Source organism: Cottoperca gobio, chromosome 8 (assembly GCF_900634415.1).
Source record: "Cottoperca gobio chromosome 8, fCotGob3.1, whole genome shotgun sequence".
Lineage (NCBI taxonomy): Eukaryota > Metazoa > Chordata > Actinopteri > Perciformes > Bovichtidae > Cottoperca > Cottoperca gobio.
Window position 1 is genome coordinate 16,499,842 of NC_041362.1, and position 22,826 is coordinate 16,522,667.

Below are 22,826 nucleotides of genomic sequence, written 5' to 3' on the forward strand. Positions count from 1 at the left end.
GCTCTGTGTTTTACTTTCCTTTGGCGAACAACAACAGCACTAATATGAGTTAAAGCCACTTCCAGTACAGTTTCTGTTATCACTGGCTGCAGCCCGCGCAGAAATCAAACCAAGAAAAAAGTGTTGAAGTGATCAATAAAGGGAACAAAAGGTCTACTTTGCTTCATATTGATAACACTAATAGATTAATATAATATGATCTAATAAAAGTCTTGGTTACTACTAAATTAAATATTCTGTTTATTTTTAAATACATTCTCTTAAAACTGTTTTCACAAGAAAAAATAAATTTTACATACGAGTTCAAATGCAGTGAAGTTTTCCTAAATCGCAATAAATCAAGACATTTGTCAAAAGTTATTGTCCTAAGGAGTCTTAATCAAATAAAAAAAAATACTCCTTCTGCTACACTTGCACTTGGAATGGTCCTGGGAGTATACTGCACAGCAAAACCAACAACAGCAGTGTATCACTAATGTACACTAAACAAAGGGAGGTTTTTAGGATTTAGAGGAAATAATGCAAAAGCGCAAATAGCAGACTTTGCAGGGAACTATTGCGGGCATGACGACCATTGAAATCCATGAACAACGTGGAGATTATCAAGCCTAATTTAAGCACACATTGATAAAACAGTGCATCTTAAAAATGGACCATTTAAGTCTTGAACTCAGTCCTCTTCGAAAAGAAAGTGAATCAAAACTGCTATTGCTTTCGAACAATCTCTTGTTTACATTCACAGAAAAAATTTAATTGTTATAAAGTCAATCTTATAACGATGCAAAAATATACATACAGTCAAAATATGACTCATGTGACTGTGCTTTTACTGCCATTGTGCTTTCCTTTTATTATGTAATCATAATAAAAGCCTGTCAGCACTTTGTCAGAGATTCTTTGTCCTCCTGCAGAATCAGTCTGGTTGATCTTAACGACTCTTCAAGGAATGCGGTTGCGTCTGCCAAGAGTTGAGTTAAGAGTGCCATCTGTTTCGGAATTTCTATTCTCCATGAGAAGAAATAAACAAATATAAATGTGAAACAACACTGGCAAGGCAAAAGGGGTTAAAATTTCTGAACATGCAATCTAAAGTTGAACACATCCACAAACGATCCCTCATCAGGTCCAATTGTAGATAAAGTTGAAAGGATATGTGAGTGAAAAAAAGAGGGATTTATGACAATCTTTAGGTCTCTTGCTCACTCTTATAGGTCACTGGATCAAGAGGGATGGCAGTCTGTAGGATGTCAAACTCCATCTGGTTATTGTCCATGTCCAGAACGCACATGACGCTGTGACTGCCCGATGTCATGGTCGCAGTGTCCTGGAACATATTTTGGAAGTCTACTGAAACTGAAGTCCTCCTCTCCTCTGCCCTCTCCTTCCCTACGATCTGGTCGTTGAAGATGTCATCCTCGTCCTCCCCACAGCTCAATTCCACTTCATTCTCGTAACAAAAGGCGCTTAGTGACCTGGGAATCAAGTCTTGGGTGGTTCTACATGCAGAGACGGGAGAAGATGCAGAAGAGGCCCGACTCACAGCCTCGTCGAGCTCTTTGGCGCTGAGGTGGGGCGTCGACGGCACCGCATAGGTCTTATGAAAGCGAGCGTAGTCTACCTTGTAGCGGTCCCGGTCCTCGTAGATCACAGGCTCAAACCTATGACCCCAAAAGACCTCTCTGGCAAGGAAGGAGCTACGAAACTGGGTGGTCATCGCCGTGGCCTCCACCATCCCCTCCAAGATCACGACAATCTCAAAGTCATCTGTCTCTAGATCAGCTCGGCTTAAAGTATACAAGGGGCTATCTTTATCTATCTCGTGGATTATGACCAGCGGGGATACAAGAAACAGCCTGTCTGTGCCCTCATCATAGCCCACATTGAGGTCCATCTGCTCCATGGGGATGAACTCACCCTCAGCGGTGACATATGAACGTATGAGCTGGGCACGGACATGAGCCTCCACGATGTGGCTCTTCCGCAGGTTGCCCACCCTCCACATGAGGCACAGCTTGCCATCGCGCAGGGCGATGACAGCATTTTTGGAGAACACGAGGGTCTGGTTCCTTTTCTTTGGCCGTGCCATCTTGGCCATAATGGTGCCAATCATGAAAGAATCGATAATGCAACCTACAATGGACTGGACGACCACTGTAAGCACCGTGAAAGGGCACTCCTCAGTAACGCAGCGCCAGCCATAACCAATGGTGGTCTGGGTCTCCATGGAGAACAGGAGCGCCCCAACAAAGCCATGTACATGAAGTATGCAGGGCATCCTTTGTGTCTGCCCTCCAGATGTGTGTCCAGTGGAGGGTCCATGCAGCCCTGCCACCGCCAACCCATCCCCCTTCACCGTCGGTTGCTCCTTGAAGTCTCCATGTACTAGTGAGACACTGTAAAAGAGGATGCCAAAGAAAAGCCACGAGACCAGGAAGCTGGCACAGAATATAAGCAGCAGGTATCTCCAGCGGATGTCCACGCAGGTGGTAAAGATGTCAGCAAGGTAGCGCTGCCTTTTTTCATCCATGTTGGTGAATAGAACATTACATTGTCCATTTTTCTTTACAAACCGGCTCCGTACTTGGTTGGAGCCCCTCGTCAGAATCTTCCCGTTGTAGTTGTTCATCCCTCCTTTTCCCCTTGTGCTAGGCAGTGCAGCAGAGGCTCCCGACGTCCTCCTACTGTCTTCTGTTTCTGCGTCGCAAGGCGAGTGCAGTCGGGAGTTGTGGACACTGTGGCCTTTATGGAGTCCTAAACTAGAGATCTTCTGGCATGCCTCCTCTGGTAAAATGCCTGACACAATTCCGTTCCTGTCAAGCCAACAGATAAGGGGAGATTGGGAGGATTAAAAAACATGACATTAGATTTAAACAAATACATTTAGATAACAGCATGAGATCTAAAACGTTCCTTGCCAAGTTATGAAATCAATGTGGCTATATAAAGTCTGCATAGTGTTAAAGGGGACATATTGTGCTTATTTTCAGGTCCATACTACTTTACTACTAGAAAATGTTTAGTGAAACAAGGGATGTGAGCAGTATCAAATAGGAAACAGCCAGCCACACAATTTAAAGGGAAACTCGTTAGTCAATACGGTGATAAAAGATATATTTAACTCCCAAACAATTTAATCAAATGGTCCAAACTACCGGTCACCTGAGTGTATCGGTCAACCTAACCTGTCTGTCTCCTTTACATGCCAGCTTGGAATGTGAGAAGGATAGCTGTCATCACACATTAATGGCTTATATCTGAGTCATGTCAGTCCATCTTGAGATGAATCAACATACATGTTACTGATTCTATATATGAACACTCTTTAGATCCTTTATCAACCCACTGATAATAACAGATCAGATGTTTGAGGGCTTTAAAACTAAAAGACCTGTACAAACAACGAGACAATTACACCCTAACAAGCAGAGGTGGTATAATATTAAAATACTATGTTGCCAGGCTATTAAAGTGCATACAGAGTATTGATGACCATTAATGCGGTAAGACAACCTTTGCTCTACTTGTTCTCATAGCAGGCGATCTGTTGCAGCTGCCTGAAGGCAGGAGCTGCTCCGGACAGTGTAGGATGGCCTTTCTAAGGATGTGCGTGCTGTAAATATCCCTGAGCCGGGCCTGACTCACCCAGACTAGCTCACCAAATTAGCTAGCCCATTCTTACCGTCCATGTTAAGTTTTCCGGACAAGACAAAGACGTGACAAAGGATGAAATAGTTTCTGTAAAGCAGAGTCATCACAATGCTGTTGCGATAAACCTTGAACACTGTAACTCCCAAACAAATCAAACGAATGAATAGATATAACAAAATAAAATAAAGACATTAGGTCCAATCACAACCATTGTTTTAAACAAAACCAGTTTCCAGGATATTTCTTATATAAATCAAATGTGTGCAGTAAATATAATATATAATAATATAAGATACAGAAGATGACAAAACGTTTTTGTTGTTTGGGACTCAATCAGATGTTACGTTGACTTCATTGATACAAAATGATCTAGGTTGCAAAGCAATAGTAACAGGAATGCTGAAATTTAAGAGTAGATTCAGATTCACAGGAACCACTTAAAGAAATGAAGAATGAATAGCACGTGTAGTCCGAGACAGGCAGTTGAGGATTAAATCCCTCACCTGTTGGACCTACTTGTTCCCATGGCACCAATGATCACTGATATGAGGCCTGAGCGGGAGGCCAGACTCTGTCCTGCTCCCAAAGATCGTCTCCACCATGGAGGTGATGCTTCGGCCACTGAGGAGGCCACTGCAGGAGAGAGAGAGTAACAGAATCAGTTCATGTAAAATAACCTTTATTAAATTACACGTATTAAAGCAGGGGTTTTAACCCCAAAATAAGTATAGAAAGCTGTTGATTGGGGGAGGCACACTTCAATGAATGCAAAACATGACCTTTTTTTAACACACATACATTTATGGAGAAATCTAAACATTGGATGAAGCCAGGTTCTACGTTTTTGTTGCATTTGGTTGACGTATTAGAAACAAAGGTTTTCTTTGTATTGCACCATAAATCATAAAATACTGTAAGCAGCCAAAAGAAAATGTGTAAAAATGTTCTATATATCAGGCTATGAATGATATATAAACAAATCCCTATGTAAAACCTTCAGAATATAGATAGGAATAAAACTATAAAGTTCTGTGTGTGTAAGTGCTACTACAGTGGAGATTTCTGGTTCATAATATGAAAGAGAGAAAACAGCTTTTAAAGATATGTATTGTGAAATTCCATACATTTTGCAAGACACTACAGGGTAATAGTGTAAAAAAAATATTACCTTAACATTAACTGTTTTGTGTGTGCTGAAGATGTGAATGTACACTTAATCCTGATTTGATTCTGCAGAATGTCTTGAGGAGCAGTGACCCTGCCTGACCCTGCTCTTGAGAACAGAGTAATGTTGTGTGTGGGTGTAATTTGCGATTTTACATTTCATCTGCATAATGGGCACATATATGGGCATGCATAATAATAAAGCAAAGTCTTTACTGTGGTTACACAGTCAAGCAACATGTTCTCAATCAGTATATTATGCTTTAAAAACAAAAGCTTAAACCTCTCCCACACTCACACACACACTGTAAGCAGTACACTCTTGTGTGACAGGATTTATTGAAATCTAGCTTTGTTTCTTTCTTTACACTTTTTTTAAAGCTCTTTTTTTATGCTTATTTTTCTTGGGCTCTTGGGGGTGTTTGACACATCTGGCACCGTAATAGACTTTAAAACCTAGAAACAAATCATATCATCAAATATCATTTGATCCTTCTCAGACTACTTCCCCACTGTATAACAGCACACAACTGCTTTTCTGCTCAACAACTTTTCTCCAGGACGATCGTGAGCCTTAAATGACACGAGCAAAGCTTAGTTTCTTTTTTCTTTTTCGGATTACATAGAACTGTCCAGAAATACGAAGAAAATCCTTTCACATAATCTTTCCATCATAATACCTGTGCTACAAAGCAGATAGTAAATCCAAGCTGAAGGTTGCAGCTGTTTTGCTGTTTAAAGTCACTGAACATAATCAAGAGGAGATGATCTCTCCAACGTCACTTACACATCTGTATCTATATGTATATGTGGGGGATTATATTTTCATGTTTCGTATGTGCTTTGTCGCCATACAGGTGTCCCCAACGACCCAGCTGTGAAATCAGTTCTCCAACCTCCGAGCTATCTATTTTATCTATAAAAGGAAGATGCAACCAGCCAACACTCCATCATCTATCACGTCTCTGTTTTGGTGCAAAGATTTGATACCCTGTAATGAACAGCAGGTACTGATGTGTTACAGCAGAAATGAGACACACAATACAAACCAGTTAATGGTCACCAGGTAAAAATGGGGACTTTCACTGAAGCCAGTTTCCATAGGAACACGTCTCCTGTGGCATTTGGGTGACGGAGAGAAGTGGAGAGAGTCACCAGAGACACGGTGGTGTAAGGGGGGCGAGTTTACAGTATTAAGTGCTCTTATAACATGAGTCACAGAGGGAGGTATGAGAGAACGAGCGTATGGGCAGCGATACAACGTTTACAATTGATTTTAAGTAGATTTTAAATAAGGTGCACGAGATGACTCTCAGTGGAGACTTTTCTCATCCATAGTCCTGCGTGAGAGCGTAAATTAGGAGGAGATAAATCTGTAGTCTAAGACTCAGTTCCAAACGCATTTTTAAAAAGCTTTTATGTTTCGTCTTTATTGTGCTTATCACGCTCAGGATGTATCCAAGGACTCTCCACTGAGAGGAGGTGGACGGACAGAAACACGTCTAAAATATCACAGATTTTGACACATTATTGGTTGTTAATCTAGTCATTATCTTAGGTTTGGTTTTGGGTTGAGTATGTAGAGAGAAGTAGGAAATCATAGAAGAAGAAAGTATATTGAGACATATCTCTGTGGTACAAATACTCATACAGGATTGAGTCCTGACATGATTGGTCAGTTAATCTATTAGTTGATTGACAAAGTTCATTAATCATTTAAAGGAGCAGTGTGTAGGGTTTAGATATAATCTAGCAGTAAGGAGTCATGTAAAAAGGTAACGTTGTGAAGGTGACGCAGCAGAGCAGACAACAAGCGGCTAACGACCTGAGACGGCACCCACCTGTCAGTCAAAGCAGCCACGCACTTAATTATGTATAACTTTAAGCCTTAATATAATTTAAACAGGTGAGTTTATAAAAATTAACTATAGAGACCAAACCTGTTTTTTGTACCAGCCTGTAAACATGTTTACTTGTGCTGTAAAGTTGGATATTTTTACATGGGGGTCTATGGAGATTGTCTCGCTTTTGGAGCCAGCCTCAAGTGGCCATTCAAGGAACTGCAGTTTGTGGCATTTCAGTGCTCCAGAGCCAGTGTTTGGTTTGTACGTTCTGGGCTCCTGCAGCAACATGGCGGGGCAACATGGTGGACTTTGTGAAAGAGAACCCGCTCCCTATGTAGATGTGGCCTCATACTAAGCTAACAAAAACACAACGATTCTTAGTTTCACTATTAAAAACATAGTATATTTCTACATACTGCTCCTAAATATTTGCTGGTTTCAAATTCACAAATGTGAGGATTTGCTTCTTTTTCTTTACTTCTTTTCAAATTAAATGAATATCTTTTAATTTTGGGGCCTTTGCTCGAACAAAACAAACCATTTTAAGATGTCACCCTCTTTTCATTTTTCACATTTTCTGTCATTTTGTGGCTAAACTATTTTTCTACTGATTGAAAAGTATCTGTGAGAGAAAAATAAAAATAAATGGTTAGTTTCAGCCCTGTTTCTGTTTCTGTGCATGTACCATATTTGCTCATGTACACACATTAATGTGAAGACTTGACAGTGTGTGACTCTGCATCACTAACTCCTCCCTAATCTCATACATGCACAGATTAATAATCAGTCATAATCTGTCGCACTGAAATAAAAAAGGTGGAGTATCTTCCTGGAGATTTCATGACTGTTAATCCCAAAAGAGGCACAGATAGAAAGACGAAGAAGAGCAGGTTGGATGGGGGGGAGTGGGATTAAGATGCAGCGTCCACTTCCCCTAAAGCCTTTGGTAATCGCCCCTCATGAAACACACTATTACATCTGCCACAAAAAAATTAATTAAACATCCTGTTTGACGATCAGAACTTTAGAGCCTGGCAGCTAGTTGAGTAATTATGCAAAGTGGTCTGAGTCATATCTGGTCATTGAAAAGAGTAAATTAGTCTCTGGAAGGTTTGTATGAAATTACCAGATGCATTCAAAGCAAAATCATTTATTTTTTATGAATGTGATTGTCAAGATTATTGTTTAAAAGCACCATCAGAATAACCTTGTAACATAAATGTAGTATATGAATGTAAGCATGTGTTTACTAAACATTTGTGATGTAATTCAGTGAAGGACCCGCTGAGTCGTGCTTCTGGCTTTTGTGTTGGGACACTGGGACTGGGGATGATTGTTTTGAGTCAATCAGTCGAATTCTGAGTCGGTCGTTCCACTGAGCCGGTTCGCTTCACTTCCTCCTTTTTCTTTCTTTGTAAAACTAGCTCGAACAAAGTGAAAACGAATCAATACATACCCCTGGTTTCACCTCTGCTTGTCATGAGCCTACCCACAGAGAAGCCAGAGCACAGAATCATTCCCACGCTACCATCACTCACCAGACAACCTCCGTGTTGGCCTCATTTCATTCTGGCCAGCATTATATATTTACCAGTTCATGTAGAGCAGTTGTCCAACTGACATGTTTTGGAAGTGGTGGTGGTGGTCTAGTGGTCAGGAGGGTTGTGAGTGTAATACCAGGGCTGCCACCATTGTGCCCCCTGAGCAAGGCACTTAACCCCGAGTTGCTCCAGGGAGACTGTCCCTGTTTTCCTGAGCCGTCCTAAAAAAGCCATTAGGGCTGTCTGAATAAAAGATTAGGTCAGGTGATGCCATTTGAGCCTCACACAGGTTTACAGTATATGACAGAGAAGTGTGACTGTTCACTTGATCACACACACAACACAGCAGTTTCCTGAGCCTGAGCTTCAGTCTGTCTGACACAGTGCTTATTCCTCTTTGATAAGTGTGACAGAGTGTCCTGTCTGAAGGTTAAACTGCTCCTGATGTCATCTGGATTGCAAAATTCAAATACAAATAAAATACTTCTAAAAAATCCATTAAGTAATGATTGTGTCCATCTCCTGATACTGAAATAGTATTTACAAAACACAAATGATACTCACCCTGCAAGTTAGTGGTTGTTTAATGTCACTTGGTTGTAATTTGAGCTCTCAAAATCCTACTCTCACTGTCGAGGGCAAAGGTCCCACATCCTTAGATACATGTGTCTGTGATTCCCTTTTTCACTCTTCCTCTCTTTGAGTTTCTTCTTTTAGTTTCTTCTTCATCACTTCTTCATGCATTTATCCCTGTTGTTTCTCTCTTTAAATCCGTTATCGTCCTCCGCTGCCTCCTTCGCTGACTATAATCCTGTCTGTGCCGCGCGCTCCTGTGCGTACTTATTCACCCCAGGCTGAAAATGCTGTGTCAATCTCCCCTCCGCAGAGGGTTCAGAAGGGAGGGAGGGAGCGAGCGATGGATGAAGAAGGGAGAGGAGAGGGGAAAAATATGAGAAATTGATAAAAGAAAGGCAAAAAGAGAAAAGGAGAGGAGACTACAGTGGGGCTGCCACTTTGTCTGTAAGCATGTGTGGGTGTTGAGTAATGGCTGATGTGCCCATGTAAGCAAGCAGGAGCTCGTTTGAGTCATGATTTATAGGCTAACTCTCTTCGAGGAACAACAGAAATGATACTGTAACAGGTGGGAGACAAAGAAAGCATGGGGGCTTGGAGATAAAGTGGTTGAGTTGCCATCATAGTTTGAAATTGTGAATCACCACGCTGGATACAATAGCAAAGGCCGATTACTGTAAACTGGCTTGTAAACATAATCCCTGTTGCATTTACTCCAACACGATCACAACCCCATAGTCCCACAGCTCTGTTAGCACATGGTAAATGCCACATCAACACAGCAGCAGTTTTCCTGCCCTGCGTCATTGTGTGTTGAACTTCACTTTAAGTTAAAGTGCTGTGGTGTTGCAGTGGGCTTCATCTCACATATTGTGGTCTTCTTAGTGGGAAGGTCATTATTGGGGTCACTTTGGTTTCTCTTTAACTGCACAGTGGCTACAATGAGACTGACCAGAACATCTGGATGGTGAACAATGTTTGAGGATTTTGGGTAAGTGTTTTCTTTGTTTTGAGCATTGTATTATGAGTATTTGATTGAAGTATCTTTCAGCCAACCTCCTGGTTTCAACTGTGATGTTTCAGTTCATTGCACTAGTAGTGATGGAGAAGGACTGAGCCTGTACACAATGGACTACAACTGCACTTGATGTTGGGCTGAATGGTTGTTGGACATTTTATGCCAGAGATGGGACAGGAAGTGAGGGGAGAGGAAGAGATGGGAGTGACATGCAACAAAGGTACTCGCTCATATGCAAGCATGGGGCATTGTGGTTAAAGAGATAGTTCAGATTTTTTGAAGTGAGGTTGTATGAAGTACTTATCCATAGTCAATGTATTACTACCTGCAGTGGATGGTGGTTGGCACGCCCCCGGACCAGTGTGCTGCAATGTAAAATTACTGTTTTTTTCAATGGAGTCTGGTGGCTTTGAAGAGAGCATAGATAACGTCTTCAGTTACCGGTCAGAAAGGACTCTCTGACGGCAAATCTCTAAATTATAGAGCTGAGGGGGCTCCTCTTCTTAAAATCTTTCTATTCTCTCTGAATATGGATGTGGGTGTGCATCTGCCAATATGACAAATTTACAGAGGAGGAACGAGAGGGCGGATGGAGACACAGCGCTGTAACAGGGAGGAAAACAGAAAACAGAAACTTAGAGGACAGACGGAGGATGCTTCTGATGGTAACATGTACACAATGGAGGAAATAACACTAAAGAAAGAAATCTGTTAGAGTCCTGCTGTTGAGGATGACAAGAACTATTCAACATGACAAGGAATGTGTAAGTTAAGTGTAGTTATAGGTAACATTGGGTAACATTATGAGAAAAAAGTCAAATAAAACAATGTAAAATCATTAAAATGATCATTGAAATAAATGTTGAGAGAATGCTTTTGTACAGGAATAGGTTTTAAGACTTAACAGATTAAATTGGGTCCAGCAGGTTAGTGCGGGTCAGCCAATATAAACAGTAGACCCAGAGCAGAGAAATGTGGCGATGCTATTTAAATTGTCTGTGAATGTTTTCTTGAAGTACTGAATGTGTAAAGTTGGACAGAAAGAAGAAATGCTATGTTAGGAGCTTTTTTTATCCTGACTTTGAAAACTGGTTTGACAAAGACTGTTTCAGATCTAATTCTGGTCAAATTTGAAATCTAAACATAGCAGAAAATATCAGAAATGTTTCTTTGTAGCAACCTCAAATGGAGAAAATGATACTGTGTTTGCTGCCCATTTAATAAAAGCAATGTGTCATTGTTACATTGATGAATAGGCTTACAATATAAATCCAAACTCTGTTAAATATGACTCAGATTGTTGAGACTGTAGGCTTAGAAAATTGTGATAATGCTCAAGCTTTAGCTCCAGGTAGTTAATTTGAACTCTGTATGTCTATCAAAAGGATTGTACCTATTCATTCTCGTATCAAAGATAATCACAGCGTTTACCCGCTGTAGTGTCAGAGCTTTTGCCATACAGCGTTGATGGTTTTGAACTGACACTAAATTCATGGATACAATTACAGTAAACAGTGATGAGACAAAAGGAGGAGATTGAGGGTTTCAGACAAACTGATCAGACAGTCACTCAGTCCAGCATCTGAGGAGGAGATGACCAGGCAGACAAACTGCACAGTGTGTATAAATAGCTAATAATCAGGCCTGGGTGTCAGATTAGTTCACATAACCTTTTGTTCAGCCCACACTTCTGACGTGGCAGCTCTGTCCAAAGGATGTGCATTTGTCAGGAATAAATCACCCATAGGAGACTAATAAAGCATCATTTTACTGCATATGTTGTTGTTTTCTTCCTTCTTCATTGTTTATTTATCACTCTTACTCTGATGTACTTCTACTTGAGAATAATACTCAACTTTCTGTGCTGGATGCTTCAGGAGTGTGTAGAGAAGCTGTGTGGTGCCCCCTCACTTCTCTGCACCACCACAGATGCAGCTTCAGTAGGCTGAAAACATTTCCTTCCTTTCAATTTCACTGCATCAAACATAAGAGTAGGATGCAGGGGAGCAGGAAGTGTGTGTAATGTTAGAATTCAGCTGCAATTTGTGGATTCAGAGGGAGGACGAAGAAGGTGATGCAGACGGTGAGATTTGATAGGAAAGGAGACACCGAGTGATGAGAAATGGAGGCCGAGTGGTTTTAGGTTTTGACTGTGATTCGGATAGCAGAATTTATAGCGAGGCAGTGGCCATGCCAGAAGACGGTGAAGACAGAGAGGGTGGAGAGTATTTTAAAACTATGAAAAGTATGAATACAAGGCTACAAGCCCTCAGGGGATGAAAACAGTTTTGGGATACGATTCTTTAAGCGTCATAAATTAACGTTTGTTTGTTTTCTCACTGGGGCATTTACCTAAAGGCCCTGTCACACATATCCGTATGACAGAAACGTATGCCGGCGCATACGGAAATTTGTCAGACTCCAAATACGTCCAACTTTTCATTGGATCGGAAAAGTGAACATATACAGATACGCATGTCTAACCTATTGATAGCGCATCACTTCCTAATACAAAATGTATCAGACGAATGCCCAACGAATGCATAAGATATACAAAAATATGGCGTATACAAAATATCGGCAACGCGCTGGTGTACGTTGATATAAGGTAAGGTATAAGTAGTATTCGTTAAGAGCTCACTGTGTTACGCTGGTGTATGTAGATATAAGGTAAGGTATAAGTAGTATTCATTAAGAGCTCACTGTGTTACGCTGGTGTACGTAGATATAAGGTAAGGTATAAGTAGTATTCATTAAGAGCTCACTGTGTTACGCTGGTGTACGTAGATATAAGGTAAGGTATAAGTAGCATTCATTAAGAGCTCACTGTGTTACGCTGGTGTACGTTGATATAAGGTAAGGTATAAGTAGTATTCATTAAGAGCTCACTGTGTTACGCTGGTGTACGTAGATATAAGGTAAGGTATAAGTAGTATTCATTAAGAGCTCACTGTGTTACGCTGGTGTACGTAGATATAAGGTAAGGTATAAGTAGCATTCATTAAGAGCTCACTGTGTTACGCTGGTGTACGTTGATATAAGGTAAGGTATAAGTAGTATTCATTAAGAGCTCACTGTGTTACGCTGGTGTACGTAGATATAAGGTAAGGTATAAGTAGTATTCATTAAGAGCTCACTGTGTTACGCTGGTGTACGTAGATATAAGGTAAGGTATAAGTAGCATTCATTAAGAGCTCACTGTGTTACGCTGGTGTACGTAGATATAAGGTAAGGTATAAGTAGCATTCATTAAGAGCTCACTGTGTTACGCTGGTGTACGTTGATATAAGGTAAGGTATAAGTAGTAATCATTAAGAGCTCACTGTGTTACGCTGGTGTACGTTGATATAAGGTAAGGTATAAGTAGTATTCATTAAGAGCTCACTGTGTTACGCTGGTGTACGTTGATATAAGGTAAGGTATAAGTAGTAATCGTTAAGAGCTCACTGTGTTAGGCTGGTGTACGGTGAATTCTACAGCCAATGTATTGATAACGAGCGGATAACCTATTCCTACCCTATGTTAACATTATGCCTGACGACGGTGTAACTTATTAAACGTGTTTCTACAGTACAGCTAGCGTTCAGCATGTTAGCCGTTCTCCAGCATCAGCATGACGTGAACCAAATGGCACTTTTCCAGCTCCGTTGGCCAGACGCTCTGATACATTTTAAATAAGTAAGTGATAAGCTATCAATGTTTGACATACGTATAATAATTAGTTATGTATTCGTTATGTATACGTCAGCTACAACACCGCTGGGGAAAAGTTGGACATATTTGGACTCTGACCAATTTTTAGCTAATTTTCATATATGCCGGCATGTTTCTGCCATACAGAACTGTGTGACAGGGCTGTATGTCTGGCGTGTTCGCCGTATCGTCTGCGTCCTTCAAACGATCACAACTTACCCTTAATTTATATCAACGTATTGCCGATATTTTGTATGCGCCGGCATATGTTTCTGTCATACGGATATGTGTGACAGGGCCTTAAGAGATGCAACAAAAGCTTTCATATTCATTATGAAGATTCACTTTGAACTCATTTAAATGAGAATAACACAAATAGAAAAGGCTCATCACACAGCCGGAGAAGACTCAAAACATCCGTCCCTGTGTGGGAAGAGATATTTTCCAATTACAATCTGTCACAGAGAATTATTCATCATCTACTGTGAAACATGATTGCTGATGAAATCCACTAATTTAATCAGTTTAACTCATTTAAATATGATCTGATTACTACATTTTTGCATCTAATTACATTTAACAAAGCTTATTAAACCTGAAGTCAGGTACATCACATATTGGTGTATGATTCATGTAGACCATCTGCCAAAGTTGACAAAGGAGGTAGGAAAGATAAGGCAATTGATTTGTAAAGTACATTTTACACACTAAGGCAATCAAAAGTGTTTGACATAATGTATTCAAAGCATTAAACAGGAAATACAAATACACCATTGAAACACAAATGAAAAGAATAGAAATCATTTTAAAATTAGATTAAAAGATAACAATTTTAAATAAATAATAAATGTATATATGGCCTAATAAATGAATGTGACTACTTTTAGATAAACTACTTAGATTAATAAATTATTCAGTATTTCTCCCACAGAATCTTTTCCCAGCTATCAGGGATTTGAAACAGCAAATAAAATGGTAAATTTTAATTTAACTGGTTTGTGATTTCCTTATCATTTTCTTATAAATGTTGAAGATCAAATAACAGTAATCTGATAATGGAAAATAGAAGAACATCTCTGAAAATAGAAGAAAATCCAAATTTATTGTTAATGAAGAATGGTGTTCTTATTTCTGATTGCCTGCAGCCTGTCGCCATCTGCTGTTCAACCCGGGCTGTACCTCTTGAGTCAAACTAATAGAATCAAGTTAGCCATAGAAAGTCAAGCCTTCCAAATAAAATGGTAAAATATTGTAAAATAAAGAATCTCCGGGCATTATTAAATATAGTTGAATTATTTATGAACTTAATTATTTTTTTAAAAAGGCAACTCTATATATTATCGTGTTTAATTCTCAACAATACGACCGCGCGTTGACTGTCGCGGGTTTTACTTTGGAAATCAAAACCGGAAGAGAATACATTTATTTGATGCAGGCTAGCTTGACGCAGGTTACTGCTCTCCGATCTGTCAGCCACGTCACCGCCTCTGAAACAACTTTCCTCTGAGACCACTGTGGACCCAGCTGAGTGTATGAGTGGATTCAGTGACAGTTGTATCTGCTTATCTACATGCTTTTAGATAAAGAGCCACCGAGCTCCCGGACAGACTCGGAGTTTACTCTGCAGCTGTTAGCTTCTTTTTAGCTTTTTGTCTCGTTACTCTTCTTGCACTCGCAGAGCGCGTTTGCTTTTTGTAGCCAAACAACTCTGCCCTGTCTCTGGAGGACGTGTAAGGCCTGTAAGGAGTTTTGTTTTTTATCAAAACGGAACATAAACATGAATATCTTTCGTCTGGCGGGTGATGTGTCACATCTGGTGGCTATCATTATCCTGTTACTGAAGATATGGAAATCCAAATCCTGTGCTGGTATGCTAACACTGACACCTCTGCACTTTAACTTACTACTGCGATTGTACAGCCTCACTGTATAACACTATGCATGATATTGTACAGTATACATACAGCTGTGACTCACAAGTACACAGTGAAGTGGTTTTGTAGATATCAGTTAAGTTTATTATGGAGGATGTCTGCATAATGCTAGTGCTTCTGCAGGAGTGGGAGCGACGTGGCAAGCTGCATACAGCAGCCTGTGTCTTTAAAACAAACTAAATCTGGAGTGTAGCTTTCTCCTTTGGCTGTTAAATCATAATATTGGGGGAATCATAACATGTTCTTGTCGTATGTGTGAGCTGCCCTGGACCACAAAGTGGGCATCTGCTTTTGACTGCACATTAGACAGGGAATAAACTCGTTGTTCCCTCTCTGTGTAGGCATCTCTGGGAAGTCCCAGGTGCTGTTTGCACTTGTCTTCACCACCAGGTACCTTGACTTGTTCACTGTCTTCATCTCTCCTTACAACACGGTCATGAAGGTAAGTTTAGATCCCACAAAGTTTTACACACACTGTGACCCTTAACCTGACCCCAATGACAACATACTGTTTTACCGAAGGACACCAAGTTAAGGTGATTCCTTTTGTCTTCTGTTCGACCAGCCATGACCACAGGTCCAAAACTTGTCTCCAAATGTTGCTGATGGACTTTCATGGCCAATTACATTTATACACTTATGGTTCATGGCCAATTACATTACATTTAGCAGACGCTCTTATCCAGAGCGACTTACATTGAACTAACTACAGGGACAGTCTCCCTGGAGCCACTCAGAGTTGAGTGCCTTGCTCAGGGGTACAATGGTGGCAGCCCTGATATTGAACTCACAACCTTCTAGTGTTTTGTTCGGAAGGCGTACCACTAGACCACTAGGCCATCACCAATATATAAGCCAATATATAATCTTTTCCCCAGGTGGTCTTCCTTGGTCTGTCCTATGCTACTGTGTACCTGATCTACATGCGCCTCAGGAACACGTACAACTCTGAGAACGACACGTTCCGTGTGGAGTTCCTGTTGGTGCCGGTCGTCGGGCTGTCCTTCCTGGAGAACTACGCTTTCACCCCACTAGAGGTAAAATAAAAAAAACACTCCGACAGAATCTTCATTAAAGTTGCGTCCAGGCATGGAAAAGTTTAAATATCATAAGATCACACTTGTGGTTTATAAACATGCAGCTTGAGGGATTTATGGTTAACAAACAACGCACCATTTGTACTTTTACCACTTTGGTTTAAGAGTTAAACGCATGTCTCTCTCTCTCTCTATCCAGATCCTGTGGACCTTCTCCATCTTCCTGGAGTCGGTGGCCATAATGCCGCAGCTCTTCATGATCACCAAGACCGGCGAGGCGGAGTCCATCACCACCCACTACCTGTTCTTCCTCGGCCTTTACCGAGCCCTCTACATAGCCAACTGGGTGTGGCGTTACCACACGGAGGGCTTCTTCGACCAGATCGCCGTGGTGTCCGGCGTCGTGCAGACCATTTTCTACTGCGATTTCTTCTACCTTTACGTCACAAAGGGTTAGTAAACACTATTCCAAAGGGGATGCTTTGGTATGACTGTTGGCTGTAGAGACTATAGGTCAGATGGAGAGGCCTAAGAAAATTCCTAATCTATAATATTTTAAACTTTTCCTGAGTAATCGATCAATCACCTAATCTATGAAATATCAAAAATAAGGAGAAGAATTTACCAGACCTCAATTTTCTTTTCTGTCGAAGCCCAAAATACTCAAAGTAACATTTTCTTCTGATACAAAAGAGATGAATTGACCAAGACAGTTAATTGACATTCAAATCTACAGTACAACTGATTTACAGACAACCAAGGTGTGTGTTGTGGCTACGACAACTGAATTGTATTCTGTAAAGAGTATTGTCTGCTTTGTTAGTTTTTAATCCTGCTTCTCCAGTTGAAGCGGACGCACATCCTTCTTTGCAGCAATTAAAGCAAAGAGTATGAATCTGGTTAGGAGACGGGGACTAGTGTTTCAAAAGCAAACTCTCTTCTAATGCCTGCTTTGTTCTCTCTCTTTGTCCCCCGCCCGTCTGCAGTGCTTCGAGGAAGAGGAAAGATGAGCCTGCCGATGCCCATTTAAAACGCACGTCTATGCCGCTCAGCCACCCATCTGTGCCTGCTGCAGCTCAGTATCTGAACACAGACCTTGCCCTTCAACTGTACATGTGTTTAGCAAGGGGACTAATGGTCTGATTGATTGAGATTGATTTTCTGTGTGTGAGTCTGTATGTTTGCAATACGTGTGCAAACACGCACTGTTGTGGTCCGAAGTTTGTGATGTATGTTTTGTTTCTTTCTTCATAAGATGCAAATGTGACACTGGAAATGTGTCTCTGACATGCACGTGGAACTTAAAGTGAGTAACACTATGGAAACTGTATTTGTCTTTCCCTTTTAGGCTCTGAGAGACACTTTGGCTCTGGAGGCGCTTAACATGTTCTCAATCCACACAATTGTAAATGTAGCTTCAGATCAGATTTAAAGCTGTTAAAATACCAAAAGTGTCATGTCACAGTGTCCTACATTTTTACGCAGTAATAACAAATACTGTAATTTTCATTTGTACTCTAAGTCAAGTTCATTTTATTTTGTACCCCAATATCACACATTTGCCTCAAGGGGCTTTACAATCTGTAAATCTTCCTCAGTGTCTTCCTCTTTTGTTGTGTCATTTTCACTCCTGGAATAGTTTACTGTATTATATGCAAACACCTTTTCTTATTGACAAGTATGTTCCCTTTTTTATATTTCCTTTTTAATCGTCTTTTATATTCCAATGTATTTCTTTATGAGAGGAAAAAGGGCTGAACAGTTCATCATGTTTAAGTGAAACCAAAGATTGAACAGATAAATGCTGTAATGGTTTAATCAAACAAATGTTTGTCCACCCTGGGTTGCTTCCTTTATCGGACTGTGATGTCGAGTCAGGGATAAAAATGGGAAAATGGTAGCAGAGAGTGATAAAGTTCTGTAAAAGATTAACCTTTTTTTTGACACTTGCAAATGTTTTAGTCACAGTAAGCTGAATTGCACACCATTTTTATGACTTTATTATAACAAGTGAATTCTTTCAAGTCAAAGGTGTGGCTCTGTTCTTTTGTTACCAATCTACGTGGATAGCAACACACCAGGATGTTTACCTTTCTCTCTCTCTCACACACACACACACACACTCACGCTCACATTTAACAGTATGGTCTGAAGTGCTGGTGCATAGTGTGAATGTTAAACAGATTGATAGGGTTAGATGCACAATGAAAAAACACAGCAATGTGACTATTTCCTTCACACATCACCTCTATGTTGACCGTTAGAGCTGTAGCGATTAATTAATTAGTCGATCGAGGGAAAAATAATCGGCAACTAGCTTGATAATCAAGGTAATCGCCAAAGTAATGTTTTATGCAAAAATGGCAGAAAAGGCTGTTTTCAGCCTGTCAAATATGGAGATTTCTAACTTTTCTGTTTTACATCATATTTAACTGATTATTCTTTTTTGTATTGACTAAACAAAACATTTAAAGACATCACCTTGGAAACTTTTCACTATATTTATGACCAAACGATTAATCGATGAATCTAAAAAACGTACGGCAGGTTAATGGATAATGAAAATAATCATTAGTTGCAGGCTTTACTGCGTTGACACTTGACTGACTGCATTCAATGAGGAGTTTTCAGGAACGTTTTTCTGTGTTTATATAACACCTTGCTTCCCTCCCTCACAGCTCCTCCCACCGCTTTTGCAGCTGAAGTGATGGAGAGCGGCGATGCTGCCAGAGCCGCCGCCCTCTCCATCACCTTCACCTTCTTCACAGCCTTTCCTTTCCCTTCATCTTTCCCCATGATCCCCGCCCCCTCTGCTGCACCTTTCCCCACGGCAGTCACCAGCTCACACCAGAAAAGCCTCTCCGCCCTTTTCCTCTCGTCCTCTTCCCTCCTCCTCTCTAACTCTGGCCTCTGCTCCTCTGTTTCTTTCCGAGGAGACTCCACCTTGTGACCTCTGTCTCCCTAGAATCCTCTCCTGCGCCTCCCTGACGGCCCTCTCAGCCTCTTTGAACATCTCATTGCTATAGCAACTGCCTCCATTGTTCGCCACAGCCTTCGTCTATCTTTTTGAGAAGCTGTACGACCTGTTGTGAGCATCCCTTTCTCTTTTGCGGTTCACTATTATCAAAGATGTGATACCCCGTGCAGCTGCGGACAAATTCCGCCAGCTCGTCACTCTCTCCCAGGAAGTCCTCGATGCGTTTGCCCTGCAGCTGCTCTCCCCAGGTGAACAACACCACGGTAAACATGGCGGTTCCAGGCCCAAACATAGCCTTGATCCACTCCAAGGCGTCCCTCTCCTCCTGGGTGAACCTTCCGACCTGCAGGGTCACCAAGAAGACGTGGGGTCCCGGAGAGGACATGGCAACGCACCGTCCCACCTCTGCCATGACCTCCTCAGGGGACAGGCGTGTGTGAAGGAAACCCGGAGTGTCCACCACAGAGACACTCCGGCCGTCCACTGTCCCAGTCTGCCTCCTGCACTGTGTGGTGACAGAACACGGGGAGACGTTGACCCAGAAAGCGGACCGGCCCAGGATGGTGTTCCCTGAAGAGCTCCTGCCTGTTCCTGTCCGCCCCAACAGAACGATCCTCAGGGGTTCAGCCTCGGATGGAGGGGGTGATGCTTCACAGACTGCGTCACAGTACATGTATATTATTATCATGTAATATTAATGGCAATAACTAGCTTTTTTTAATGCACTGTTATTACATCCACAATATAAGAGCACTGAGAAAAAGTATAACTTTTTTTTTCAAAGACAATAATAATTAAATGAATATATCTTGAATCTTGTCAATATATTGAAATATTTATAAAAAAATAGACATAATGTTACTATATACATCCAGAGATGAAGGGATAAAGTGAATTGGGACGCCCAAGAAAGAAAATAATAAAAATATATGGAATTTTTGTCTATCCAATATCTTTACAAAAACATCTAATATATTTAAAGCAGATATTCTAAAACAAATTATGTTGTTTGTTTATATATATAATACATTATATTCTAAATGGCTATTATTGTTTGCTGTGTATATAGTAGCCTATAGTGCGATGGCATAATGCTGCCCTGATCACCAGCTCGATGTGATAACTAACAACAATCACATACCTTCATGTGACGCAGCATTTTCAGATGACGACATCCTAACAGAGAACTTATAATAAAGCCTTTAGTTTGCCGGCTTTTGTTCGGTGATCGGAAATACAGGCGATGGATTCCGTTTCAGCCGCGATTGAGATGTTGTCTTGCTTTTAATTGTCCTTCAACCCTTTAAATAGCAGAGAGCATCCGTGCAGCTGCAGTCCATGAAAGAGCAGAGAGGCAGTGATAACACCATAAATAAAGTTATCATGCAGTGAAGATAAAACAATTGTTATTAAAACGGCTCATTACTGTTACAGCGACCACCAACACTGACGTCACTGTTGTTAATGTGATGATCGCACAACTTGCACATTGATATTAATAACGATTTAGTATTGTAGTTCCCCATTGTGACCACGGGAGGGCAGTCAACATTCAGAATTATTTATTTTTTGTTTTTTTAACAATATACAATCAGCCATACCGTTTCATTAAATAAATAAATAGAAAAAAAGCCTTATCAAAGGTAAAACAAACAAATAATAATAGCAATAATAATAACAAAAAATAGAAAATTAAAGACAAAAAAAACCAAGAATCATTTTGGTGACAGACTTCCTTAAACGTCACTTTTAGCTATATGCATTTCTTATTTGTTACACATTTAAGACTCAAAATAACATTACATTTGAATTAAAGACAACTTAAAAGATGGAGCTGAATTAAGAAATTTAGCTTCAGGAATATGAAATTTCCCAAGTAAGATTAAAGAAAGAAGTTAACAAAATGACATAAACTGTTATCATCACAATCAAAATAAGTGATACTATTTTTACCTTCAATAATAATTGCATGGGGTTTTATTGCACAATATATCATTCTTAATGATTTTCCAAAATGTAGTGCAATATGAGCAACCAGATGAATTATACTTTCTTTTTCAGTCCTATAGAAAGTTAATTTGTTATCAACATCTGAAAAAAAAGAAATATACATGTTTGTTGGACAAACTCTAACTAGTCTCAGGTCAACACTGACGCATCAGACACATACTAATATTTTTGGAAAATACAATTGAAATTAAATGAGGCAGCTGTGTTTCTATTATTAAACTACATGGACCAGCCATAGAACTTGTTCCATCAGCTTAATTAAGAGCATTATAAAACCACAGTCTCGATCTCTTTGACTGTCTTGTTTTAGTAGTAACAGGTGCAACTGCATCCTGGAGACCACAAAGGGACGCGTTTAGTCACTGGTACAATGTTCCAGGCCCGTCGCTGCAGTGAAAGGAGCCAGACAATCCCCCCCAAGAGTAGTTAAAGTTGATGGACCCAATGTGGTGAGTGATGAATACATCAGCACCAACATTACAAGGACAGACTAGTGTCGCTTTGAATTTAATTACAAAGTGATCTGACACCAGGGATGTGACAGGAGAGACGATCAGAGCAGAAACCTCCATCTGATGTGGCCTGCGCATCAGATGTTCATACACAGAATCTTTCTCTTTTTTTGGTTTGTAGCTTTATTGTGAAGAGCTACACCATTAACTACAAATACTGTAAAATGTAAAAGGTTTGTAATAGTCAGGAACAATCAAGATGTCTTCATGTTTTTAGGCAACATGGAAGTTCTTCTCAGTGAAATACTTCTATACTAGAACCATGAAACAGGCAGTGTTTTTCGTTCCCTTCATGTCTGAGTCTGTGGTATTGTTTTTGAGAAAATGTTAGCATAACTGGGCCACAAATACAATATGTAAATCTAGCAGATGGCGCTATAATCACAGTGGAGAATCTAACATACAAAATATTCTTAAAAAGAAATGACTATTCAACAAAAGAAATGTCACCTTCACTGTACTGAAACCCTCAGGGTACACAGTACTTGTTCCTAAACAAACTAATGTAGTTTACTAATTGATATGAAATAAACTGAACTGACTAGCCTCTTGCGTGTCCATGTAGCTTTCACATCTTTCAAATCTTGTATAAATGTATTCCTCACATTTTCTTCTGCACTTATCAGTTCCACATTTGTAAACTCATTTTAGTCTCAATCTAAATATCTTCATGTATAGAGTATTTCACAATTATCCGTTTTCTCTCGGATCTCATATTTTATGAAATAATTTATCAGTATTTATTTGTCATCAACAACTGATCTATTGAATGAGATACCACAAAATGGTGTGCGTGCAACTCTAATACCTTGTATTTTGTCAAATGAAAATGTTTTCCTGTCCGACCTTATTACAGATCCATGAACTGGGGAACC

At 40.3% G+C, this 22,826-nt stretch overlaps 3 protein-coding genes across 3 annotated transcripts; 1 reads left to right on the forward strand and 2 right to left on the reverse strand.

The window, feature by feature from the left end:
* Nucleotides 1-1,033: 1,033 nt before the first annotated feature.
* Nucleotides 1,034-3,686, reverse strand: kcnj4 (potassium inwardly rectifying channel subfamily J member 4). Its single transcript, XM_029437050.1, has 2 exons — nt 3,680-3,686; nt 1,034-2,793 (listed from the first exon to the last, which is right to left on the reverse strand). Exons 1-2 carry the CDS (start codon nt 3,684-3,686, stop codon nt 1,187-1,189), a joined length of 1,614 nt encoding a protein of 537 aa, XP_029292910.1. The 3' UTR covers nt 1,034-1,186.
* An 11,188-nt stretch (nt 3,687-14,874) lies between these two features.
* kdelr3 (KDEL endoplasmic reticulum protein retention receptor 3) lies at nt 14,875-18,482 on the forward strand. Its single transcript, XM_029437817.1, has 5 exons — nt 14,875-15,349; nt 15,757-15,857; nt 16,294-16,452; nt 16,652-16,904; nt 17,439-18,482. The coding sequence occupies exons 1-5, from the start codon at nt 15,259-15,261 to the stop codon at nt 17,480-17,482; spliced, it is 648 nt and encodes a 215-aa protein (XP_029293677.1). The 5' UTR covers nt 14,875-15,258; the 3' UTR covers nt 17,483-18,482.
* A 583-nt stretch (nt 18,483-19,065) lies between these two features.
* LOC115011821 (GTPase IMAP family member 7) lies at nt 19,066-20,896 on the reverse strand. The gene is given in 4 exon segments (XM_075074128.1): nt 19,066-19,413; nt 19,415-19,507; nt 19,509-20,086; nt 20,571-20,896. Coding segments are annotated over 4 exon segments (1,053 nt in total). The 5' UTR covers nt 20,605-20,896.
* Between the last annotated feature and the right edge of the window lie 1,930 nt (nt 20,897-22,826).

Excerpts from the sequence above, each read along its gene's own strand:
- kdelr3 (XM_029437817.1), top strand. The coding sequence starts at position 15,259 with ATGAATATCTTTCGTCTGGCGGGTGATGTGTCACATCTGGTGGCTATC. Across the intron at positions 16,453-16,651 it reads ACGCTTTCACCCCACTAGAG|ATCCTGTGGACCTTCTCCAT; the intron begins GTAAAATAAAAA and ends CTCTCTATCCAG. Across the intron at positions 16,905-17,438 it reads CTACCTTTACGTCACAAAGG|TGCTTCGAGGAAGAGGAAAG; the intron begins GTTAGTAAACAC and ends GCCCGTCTGCAG.